Genomic DNA, 11,902 nt, shown 5'->3' on the forward strand with positions numbered 1-11,902 from the left:
TTGTACTCTGGGTTATACATTTAAAGAGGGTAGGCTCACATATTACACAAAGATCATATACAGGACAATACAAAAAAGACATAGATAGATAGATAGATAGATAGATAGATAGATAGATAGATAGATAGATAGATAGATAGATAGATAGATAGATAGATAGATAGATAGATAGATAGATAGATAGATAGATAGATAGATAGATAGATAGATACTTTATTAATCCCAAGGGGAAATTCACATACTCCAGCAGCAGCATACTGATAAAGAAAATATTAAATTAAAGTGATAACAATGCAGGTATACAGACAGACAATAACTTTGAATAATGTTAACGTTTATCCCCCTTTAAACATTACCTTTAAGACACAAATACACTGACACGCTTCCAGTTTTCTTCTGTGTGCATTATTGTGTTTAAATGTAGTTTTACACTAATGTTTAGCCCATTACTAGGATCAGCGTTATATACTGTGATGCGTGAGTCACTGTCTTGCACCCGAGAGTAGATGCTGAGTCCATAGGCTTCAGGAAAACCAACTTTATTTCCCTCAAAACAGGCACAGTAAGGGTCTTTATTCAAACACGAGCTGCCACTTCAATGCACACAGTGCCAGGTTAGTGGCCGGCTTAGACTGTTCACTGCATCAACCATCGGCCGACTGGCACATTACATGGCTAATCTGCAAACCTGCAGTTGCCTCCGCAACTGACAAGCAATCCCTGCCTGTGTCAATAGAGTTTTGGCACACTGCGCTGCTGGGGGAGTTTCAGGGTCTCAAAAACCTCACAATGCTCTGATGATTTATTCTTTATATTTCTTAAATTTCTGAGGCTCATTTCTAAGCAACAGAAAGTATCAGAGAATAACATCAAAAACAGTAATAGAGTAAGGTATAAAGAAGCTGCAATGAGTCATGTAGATTTCTTTTATAATTCATAAAACATGTTACATTAATACGGTCACAGTACGGGGAAGGTCAGCCAATGATGTTGAGAATTAAATGTGAAATTTTATATTACTACTGTACATCTCAGAAATGTATGCAATCCATTCTTATTTGTTGCATTTCTATGCTGGCACAGTATTTCTAAGCACTTTGTCATAATGTATGTAAATGCATTCAAAGCACAAATCTTCATGGTGCTCCAAAGCAAAGATTATGTTGGATTTTCCTCTGTTTTCTACCGTTCAAGGGATTTGTTTTTCTGGTATCGGAGTTTTAGAAAAGTAATGAAATGCCCAAATTTTATTAATGAAATTCACTATTCTTCAGTCCTGTAATTGGTGCAGAAAAGAAGCCTCAGAATTTGGCTTTTATTTGTTTTATTTTTGTAAAGTTCAACAGGAAGGACAAAACACGGTCATTAAAGCCTCAGACTGAACCTGGTAATTTCTAATTCCTCTAAGTTTGGGGTTCTTAACGTTTTTAACCTGATGAACCAAATAAGAAAATTGTTAGCAAACTGTGGCCCAAGAAGAAGATTATTATCACAATGACAGCAGAGCCATACATAGACAAATCTTTATATATAATACACTACCGTGGCTGTCCATTTGTCTGTCCAGGATTTTAAATCACCTGTAGCTTGCAAACCGTTTGAACTATTGACCTGAAATTTGGTACACATATACAATGTGACGTCTACTATCCGCTTTCAGGGTGATGATTGACCTCCAAGGTTATTTCTCTTTTTATTTTTATTTTACTTTATTGTAGAATCAACTCTTGGCAGTGGCCAGCAGGGCGGCCGTGCAGCACATGCATACCGGTGCCGTTCTCATCCCTACCACCTTCACTGTCACTTCCCCTACCTTTTCATATCTTAAATCATTCTTGAGGCAGATTGCAGACTTAAGTGACAGCTTAAGTGAAAAATGAAAGAAAACATACTAAGTAATTACAACACAAGCACTGACTTAATCAGTTTTAACACGAAAAGATGCCAACAAAAAAGAGAAGGGTGGAGAAAAGAAGAGCTGCTCAGGAAGCAGCAAGTGCATCAACCTCTGAGCAAACGAATGCTAAACGTACAGAAAAAGAGTATGAAAGCTATGAATGCTCAAGTCAAGTGTATTTGCCGTTACTGGTAACAATACAATGTAATTAAAAAGAAAACAGAAAATCTTTTTGTTTTCATTCAAACCTACTTCTTACATTAATATTATTAAATGAGAAAAATGGAAAGCAAACATTATTGATAAAACAATAATTATCATTCAAATCAGCAAACAGATTCTTGAGATCTAAATCTATGGTGCTAAGCTTGAGTAAAGATAAGAGAAATAAATTCTTCTTCATAGTGAGTGTGGTGTTTGGATATGAAGATTTTTGAAATTGAAAGGAGAGTCTGAATTGTCACTTAACTTAGTTATTTGACTCATGGTGCCAAACAAGGAATAAAGTAATGAAAAATAAATAATTAATGCAGCCTATTTACCATTAAATAATAAACTGCACCATTAACAGTACATTCTTATAAATGCATTTTTTTCAACACATCCTGCTTTTCAAATAACAATTTAACAAACTGAGTAAAAAAAAGTTGAGTTTTTTATCTAGATTATTCCTAAAAAAATAATGCAATATTTTTATTTTATGCAGGTGATAAAATAAATATAGATTCAAAATTTAGCAGACAGCTCAGTTTGAAATGTTTAATTCTACCAACTGACATCATGCTGAATGTTGAAAGCTCCACTCTAAAGCCTGTCTCATCGTTTTGATATTTTCTGGTGTTCTTACAGTTCTTAACGGTCCAACAAACACATCCTTCACACTGCAAGTAGGCTGAAACTTATCAAACTACTTTAAAATAGTGTTATGAGAATAAATTCTTCTTCACTGAGCCATGTTAAAACTTAACACAATATCTAAAACTTAATACAATATCTTATTTGTAACTTTGTTATAGCTTTAGATGTAGTGTACGCCACAACAATGAATACATGATCAGGCACCAACCAGTTCTCCAAGGCCATTAACTCAGTCCCCACAACATCCCAGAAATCATCACACACATGTTCCCCACCCGTTATTTTCATTTTGACATTTCAAGTTAGTGCCATGGTCTCTTCACCTTACAGTAGGGGTCCTGTTGGGCCGCAGTGGCTGAAGGTTTTCATTCTAACCCTTTTCCTAATCAGTGAGCAGTTTTCACTGCTAATTAACTCATTTTCCCTTCATTTCATAACCCTGTTTTTAAGGATTCATTCCTCTGAATTTGTTTCTTCATTAAATGGCAGCCAAACAGAAATGAGACGTGAGATGAGCCAACAGATGACCAGCTAAACTGGAACATTAAACTCCAACCAGTTTCTTAATGAGAAGCCAGTTCTTGCTGTTAATTAAAGCCGTTATTGAATATCATGACTTGTCGCTGCTGTCATTCTGCCACAGCAGACTGTTGATTTTCTGTTTTTGCAAAGACCACCGTCAAGATGTTTTGGTGACCTGAGCAGACTGACATGACAGAGACCTTCATCTTTCTTTATTTTCAGGTTAGCTGGTCATGGTGTGGCTTGTTTTGTGTCTCATTATTGTTTGGTTGATCATTAAGGAAAAAGAAACAACTAAGGGGATCTGAGTCATGTCAATAAGGCAAAACAAGTGAATCAGCAGCAAAAATGACTCACTAATTAAGAAGATGGCTAGAATGAAAACCTGCAGCCACTGCGGCCCACCAGGACCGGAGTTGGACACCCTGGCCTTACAGGCTTGTCTTCATCATTCCCACCTCTTTCCCCTTTTCTTATATTTGGTTTTACTTGTCATTCTTCTCAGTTTTATTTTACTCATTGTAAGATATTGTCGGGTCATGGGGAATACTTATTTTGTGGTGCCTTAGAAATGAAAGTTCTTTCTGATGCATCAACATCATTGTTTATAGGCTACATTTCAGATCACATACTACCATAATAAATTGTTTGCTAAATGGAGGCAATCTTTCACAGAATTTGGTCTTGGACAATTTTACTATACAACCATGAGGTGACCCATCACAAAATGTCCATGACTCAATTTCATCCCATAGTTTAAGAAATACAACTCTGTGCTCTTCTCCAGCTTCCTAACTGACTAGGTAGCAGTAAAAACCACTGGATCCTCTGAGTGGATCACCTTTTCAACCCTGGTGGCACATGGAGACAAAAAGTGGTATCACAGCCTCAAGTGAAGTGCCTCACACCCTCCATTTTGGACAAATTTTCACATACTCAGTTTGCACCATGTAAATTCAACACAGTGTATGTGTTTATACATCCAGTTTACATCAACTTTCATTCCACTTTATATTTCAGTGCTGCAAGAAGGAATAAAAATGGTAGCTTTTATTGTCTTTTAAGGTAATTTCTCAGCATTCATGTATTAGTAATTTCTCAATATTCTTGTTTCAGTGCTTACCAGTGAGTTTATTTTTGTTTTTAGTTCTATCTATCTATCTATCTATCTATCTATCTATCTATCTATCTATCTATCTATCTATCTATCTATCTATCTATCTATCTATCTATCTATCTATCTATCTATCTATCTATCTATCTATCTATTGTCTGATTAGTAAGCGACTTGGGCTTGCGTTAAGTGTAGCTGTGGATATACCACAACTTGCATTCACAATTCTAAATACTCAATAAATTAACATAAAAATTAAAAAGGCAGGATTCTGCAGAGCCATAGCTGCAGGAGCTGCATATAAAGAGGTGTACTTAACACCGCTTTAGGTTGGACTGGGAAGGAATGAGAAGATGATGAATCTCCTGAGATGGCTCAACTTCCTCAGTGGGTGTCTAACTGGGAGTTAGTCAGGGTCCCCTTCACAAATGAGCTAATTAAAAATCACTTCTGAAGTCATTCACAATTTCTTTGTGTCAGTCGTTATTCCACCACACCTTGGGTTGTTCCAGTACATTGAACCTGTTTAGGGAGGTGCAGTAAAACCATACAGGTTTTATAGATAGATAGATAGATAGATAGATAGATAGATAGATAGATAGATAGATAGATAGATAGATAGATAGATAGATAGATAGATAGATAGATAGATAGATAGATAGATAGATAGATAGATACTTTATTAATTCCGATGGGAAATTCACAAGGTTATTAATAGTATAATGAAATAATAAATAAAGAGTTTGACTGATTTTATAATACCAAAAAATTAAGTTTGGAGTATTTGTTGTGATCTGACTGTTTAATTGGGACGGAAAGTGAAAATAAAGTCTCACTTGAGGCCGTACATTTTTGTTTTCTTTTATGACATTCCCACCTAGTTGATAATGGCAGTGCTCAGATGTCTTCTAGGGTGTTTCTACATTTCTATAAAGTTTATGTGAGAGGCTGGCATGGTTTTCTCTGACTTCTCAGTTTTTGAGTTTCTCAGACAGACATTACCTGTTTATATATATATATATATATATATATATATATATATATATATATATATATATATATATATATATATATATATATATATATATATAACTCCTTGCTTTTTCTTTACTTGTTGATTTTGTCTGATATATTTGTTCCTGTTTTGTCTGATTTTTATTCCGACCCTTGTTTGACTTGTTTGTTTTTGGGGTTTTTTTCTGAATTCTTGTACTCTCACCCTGGCCCCTGACATACACTTTTTTTGCCTGCTGACTGACAGCTTTCATCTCTTTGCTCTTAATTCTGTCCTTTGAAGTGAGAGCATGAAAGAAAACGCAACAAGCCAACATGACAGCTTTTGATTTCCCACTGTGAACTTGGACCTAAGGGAGCTGAGTGGGTTTGGTATCCTCAGCCTTGTGCAGGATATTGTTGGCCAAACACACAGTTTATCAGTAAGGTTAACACATTTCTGTTTCTGTTCACGTACAGGATGAATTGAATATTGAATTTCAAAATAATTTCTATATTGGCCGTTGATCTTTTGTCTGTTCTTCACATAACCACTTCTCCTTGGTGTAAGTCAAAAGTGATCCTAAGCATTTAAACCCTAATAAACACAAACATCTAGGTGATAGCTGCCAGCACTTCTATTGGTTAGCATTGTAAATTTTTGTAAAATTCTCTTATGTTACAGATACTGAGTGATTGCTGCGGGCACAGTAAAAATATGTTCTAGACTTGCAGACATAATCTGGCATTATCATTCATGTTAAACAAGGGGTTAAAAAAAGCTTTCTTTTCTTTGCCTAATGGCAAACAAAACATTCTGTATGGCTTAAAGATCCATTTTCAGTCAAAGAGAAGGAAGCTGTCAATGAGTCAAATTTTCTTGATAAAATTATCAGAAGTTCAAAGAACTGGAATTTGTGACGTTTGATTTGTTTTGCTGTTCTTTTTTTTCTTTCACTGCAGGAGTCACAACTGTACTAACCATGACCACCCTCAGCATCAGTGCTAGGAACTCTCTGCCTAAGGTGGCCTATGCTACAGCTATGGACTGGTTCATTGCAGTGTGTTACGCTTTTGTGTTCTCTGCTCTTATTGAGTTTGCAACAGTAAATTACTTCACAAAGCGAAGCTATGCCTGGGATGGGAAAAGCGTTGTTCCTGAAAAGGTACTTTTTGCTTTTTGTACACTATGATTAAAATAAAGAGTGCTCACTGAGACTTTCTGTTAAATGTCTTTTCATATAATGACACCATGTTAGCAGTGTGCAGCATACACGTTGATATCGCTCTTTGTATATAAAGGCAGGATTCATACAATGACATACAAAGAGCTCATCCTAAATACCTTACTGATTGATGTGTATGTGCATGTGTATACATTAAATAGATTATGACGCATCTTTCTTTGATCCTTCTTCTATACAGTCCAACTATTAATAGTGAATGATAGTGGCGCTAAGAGAATAATTCACCTCATGTCCTGCACATTAATTTATACAGAACTATACATATTCAAAAGAGACCAGCAGCAATGAAGATAAACTCTGAATAAACAACAAATATGCATCTCTCTTTATGCTGTTCTTTTCTTTGTATTTAAAGAAATCCCCAAAATATCCATTTGTCTTGATAGTTAGTCATACGTACTACAACAATCCTAAGTATCTAACAAATCTGTTAATTTCACATAATATTTAATGCTTGTTATTGTTCATTTCTTTTACTTCAATTAGTTGGGTGAACACACTGAAGTGAGCAAATGGCACATTCACTCAATTAATATAAGTATGGTTGAAAAGGAACAATGTATGGGTAAGGCAGCTTCCACGTGTAAAGTGCTTGCCATGTAGAGTGAATCAAAACTGTGGAAGACATTGAAATTGAATATATTCATAAAAAACAAAAAAAGAAAAAAAGAAACAAATCATGGTTTTAGGGACAGGAACCCATCCTGGCAGCAGCAAAGCACTAATCAGCCCTGGATATGTCGCAAGTCCATTGCAAGACACCCATTTAAAAAATGAGTTTTATATATAGATATATAGATGTACAGTACATACTGTATATATGCATAGATAGGCAGATATAATTATAGATATAGTATGGCTCAAGGGCTTTATCTCTGCTTTCTTTTGTAAATGTCTAAAGAACTCTTTATTCCGCATGGTAGTTATCCATATATCTATTTTTATTCTATTTATACCAATGTAGGTTCAAGGAGAGCCAAAGCAAGTTCTGACACAAGACAGAAGTCAACCCTAAATTAGACACCAGTTGATGAAAAGGCACACTCACTCACGCACACATCCATGAGCAGTCACTCACATTCAGCTAATGAAGTGCTTCCAGCTAACCAAACATGCAAAGATGAGAAAAAGAAACTGAGAGAAAACTATCATGAGCGAGAACATGCAGTGACTAGCATGGAATTGAGCCCAGGTTCCTGGAACAACCTCTTGCCACTCACAGTTAATATAAAATTCTAAAAATTAATGAGAAATTACACAATAAATATCACGGGGGATAAAACTATTACATCTTATTACATCACTAAGTTGAATGATCAAATTCTGAGGATGGGTGGAATTGGTCTCAATGTTTATTGGCTAAATTAAAAATATATTTGGTATGTACAGACATGTTTAGGGACAGTACAGTGGTGCTGTGTTTAGCTGCCTCACAGATCCCAAGTCCTGGGTTTGCATGCTGTGCCCAGACACTATGTATGTGGAATTTTCAATTTATACCCATGCATGTGCATTCTGTTCCCCAGGTACTATGTTCCAAAAACATGGCTGACAGGGTAATCAAAAAGTGTAAAATGGCCCCTCAAGTGTGGATGTATGCATTAGTGGGCCCAATGATGGACTGGCACCCCCACGCCATCCAGGTTGGGTTCTACCATGCACCCAGTGCTACCAGGATAGGGTTTTATCACCAGAGCTCTGAATGGATTCAGCAGATTTAAGAATTAGAGTACACATTTACAACCTATTTCACATATTTAATTTATTTGCACAGGTGATATTACTTTCTAGCTGTTGGCCTTATGAAGTTCACTTAGCCATCACAAAACCATGTACAGTATCATATTTTTCACTAGACCTGTCTAGCCTCAAGGTTATGACGAGAAATCAGTTGGTGATATGAAAGAAATCCATTGAAGAATAAGACCTTGTGTTAGATGTAATGTCTGAACACAAAGTGTAGCAGGCAGTAAAATAATGAGCACTTTCTCTTTCCTTTCTAGCCAAAGAAGAAAAAAGAATCACTCATAAAGAAGAATAACACATATGCTCCAACAGCAACAAACTATGCCCCAAATATTGCCAGAGACCCAGGTTTGGCAACAATTGCAAAAAGCGCTCCTCCCCCTGATGCTAAAGAAGAACCCAAACCCAAACCTCCTGAGGCTAAAAAAACCTTTAACAGTGTGAGCAAAATTGACCGGATGTCCCGAATAGCTTTCCCACTACTTTTTGGAACCTTCAACCTGGTCTACTGGGCAACATATTTAAACAGGGAGCCTCAGATCAAAGGCTTATTTCAACCTCACTAAGTTCACTTGTTTTATGAATGTCCATTTAAAACAAAGATGTGTTGACTTTTTAAGGATGGTCCAGTTACTTGCTGCATTGCTTCTGCCATTGAATTATTAATAATAAAAATATTAACTAAAGTTTATCTTCAGCATTTAAAGGAGGAATGGCACCCTCAGAAACATTAAGCAATGTGGTTAAGATCCTAAAGAGGTTGTTAGGAAAGGTGTGCTGTTACTCTTAAATTATGCTATCATAGTATATATTAAAGAGAATATTAATCTACTTGTGCACACAACCTAACTAATATTAAGGATTTTGTTGGTATTGTTTTGCATTGGACCATTAACTTTTTAACACATTTTATTGGAAAAAAAACTAACGTGCGGTAGATATTTGCATGGACTGGGATTTTTTTTTCCATTTAATATGTTAACATTTTGGCTATTATGCCTAAAAATGTCTGATTTTTCAATTCACAAAGCATAGCTGAGTCAATAAGTCATAGATTCTTCCAAAATGCTAGAGAAACAGAGCTGCTTTTATTTTACATCTTTTTTTCCCTTTACATCACTCAAGATAGGGATTCTGCAATAGCAATAAATACATGTCTCAGCGGATACATTTTATTTCCGTCAGTATTTAAAACAAAAAAAAAAATATATATATATATATATGTTTTGTTTTATCTTTACAGCATTATTCCTATTGTTTGATTGTAAATATTCTCTAGCATTACTAATGCTAAAATTGAGTAAAGCTTTGCAAACTGTAATGAAGCAGTATAAATATTCTTAACCTGAGAAAGGCAGTAACATTAAATTTTTTATTGAGATACAATGTTAAAGCGGTTGATGCAGAATGTACAAGTGTGTGTCACTTTGTGTAAAATGGAGGCAAATTTTCTTCCAGTAGACTTTTAAATGCAAGTTTGTAAACTGTCCAGTGATTATATGCACCCCACAACTCTGTATTGGAATAAGCGGGTTCAGAAAATGGATGTGTATATAATATATAATAATAAATATATACTATATATATATATGTCTTTAGAGCAATGGGGAAGAAGAATGTATCCATAACTTTTAATGTAGGAATGCTTTTTATATTTAGAATTAAATTATTCTTATTATTTAAACTTGTTTCTGCTTTCTATGGAATTGATCCTTTGGTATTTGCAAACAAGTTAAAGAAAATCAAAAGCCCTGAAAGTTTCGGTTGCACGGCATGCACACTGCTGGCTGAGCAGCAGTGCCTTTTATGGAAGTCCATATTGTTAGGATTGCAAGAAAGCTAGAATTAAAGAAGCAGTCAAACAAGAGCATATTAAAATATGTCCTTTTTTTGTCACTTTCAGCAGTTACATTATTATACAATACCAGCTACACTGCCTTCCGTCATTAAAGATGCATTTTCAGTTGGTAACTATCTGCTAAACTAGTGCTTGGCAAAACAATGGATCCAAGTACATCCTGTATTCTGTATTCCTGCTTTTATGTTGCAAGTAAAGTCCGTTAGTCCACAACTTGCTTCTTTTACTATTTTCTGCTAATAAAGTCAAATTACTTATTCAAATTCCTGACTTGTCTTTAAAGCATTCCCTTACACACATTATGTTAATGTAGCAATATTTAAATAGAAAGGGCTTTTTGCAGATAATGAACTTTTTTTCAAAGAGGTCATTACTGTGGTAGCTTTATGTCGACCTCAGACAATGAATTTCTGTATAATATATACTGTGTAAAAATCCTCAAAGTCAGAGTGCAATATCAGATTTAAGCTTTTCCGTTTTCTATTTTTGTCGTTATTTAGTTAGTTTTGTTCTTTACTCCATGGCAGTGTGGTACTTTTGTAACCTGCTTGCAGCATTTCAGTCGCAGTGATCCAGGACCTGGATCCTTTAGTAAGTTTCATGCATTTAAACTGGTCGCATTGTCTATCTGAAGCAGCAGTAGAGCTCTCGATGGACCCAGACTACTTAATCAGGCACTGCCACTCAGCAGTAATGAATCAGCCCAGGGACCTGTCAAGGTGATGCATACTTTCCCAGTATGGCAAGTACTAGTTTTTCTACTGTTTTATGCAAATTTTGGCAAACAAGTCCATATAAAGCTGCACTAAGGATGAAGACCCTTGAAGTATTATGTATAAATACAGATGTATAGATCAACCTATTATATTGACATTTATTATTATGGGTATAAATATATATGTATAAATATTTAAAAACGTTCACATTAAAGATTGTTTGTATCTACCTATTGATATGCATTTTGCACATTAGATATTTAATTTACATCCAAGTAGTCTGCTTCGTGCTATGCAAGAACCACCTTGAGCCACTCTTTTCCTTTCTGTTCTTTTCTTGACCATTGTGTTTAAAAGTAACCAGATATTGTATAAAGCTGAACTCTTTACTAGAGGTGATGTATTCAATTTAGCTTTTATACATTGTTTTGGTATGTATTTATTAGCATTAATTAGTATTCCTTTACTTATGGTATATTTCAGTGGTAAAGGTTACTGCTACTTTTTTGGGGTTTTTGAGAAATGACACTGAATGTTTATTGCACAGTGATACAGAGACTTGGCAATAAAAGGAAAATAAATAAAATACAGTTTTAAAATAAATTCTGTGTGATGTCTGTTTTTGTTACTTTCATTCATATGTGTAGTATCTATGGTTGTTAGATCATATACATTTGTTATATTTCATTGTATTTGTATTTTTCATAACAATAATAGGTTGGAAATCCATTGTCCAGTGTAAATGACTACCTTCCTCTTCTGAGTTCAACAAACATTAGTCCCTCTAGCCGTTCATGCATTTCATGAACATGCTTAGATAAATTCATGGTTAAAAAAATAAAAAACAGCATTCATTTTGTACAAAATGCTTCAATGCCAAACACCTCCTCAAGGCATGATAGATAGATAGATAGATAGATAGATAGATAGATAGATAGATAGATAGATAGA

At 35.0% G+C, this 11,902-nt stretch overlaps 1 protein-coding gene across 1 annotated transcript in view; it reads left to right on the top strand.

Annotated features, from left to right (window-relative positions):
• The window catches only part of gabra1 (gamma-aminobutyric acid type A receptor subunit alpha1), a 55,432-nt gene extending 43,878 nt beyond the window's left edge, over nt 1–11,554 (top strand). The window contains exons 9-10 of the mRNA XM_028812741.2: nt 6,348–6,550; nt 8,635–11,554. Of these exons, the coding sequence (XP_028668574.1) occupies nt 6,348–6,550; nt 8,635–8,943 (512 nt within the window). The 3' untranslated portion in view covers nt 8,944–11,554. The remainder of the gene's footprint in view (nt 1–6,347; nt 6,551–8,634) is intronic.
• Nucleotides 11,555–11,902: the final 348 nt, after the last annotated feature.

This window comes from Erpetoichthys calabaricus, chromosome 11, assembly GCF_900747795.2.
Source record: "Erpetoichthys calabaricus chromosome 11, fErpCal1.3, whole genome shotgun sequence".
Lineage (NCBI taxonomy): Eukaryota > Metazoa > Chordata > Cladistia > Polypteriformes > Polypteridae > Erpetoichthys > Erpetoichthys calabaricus.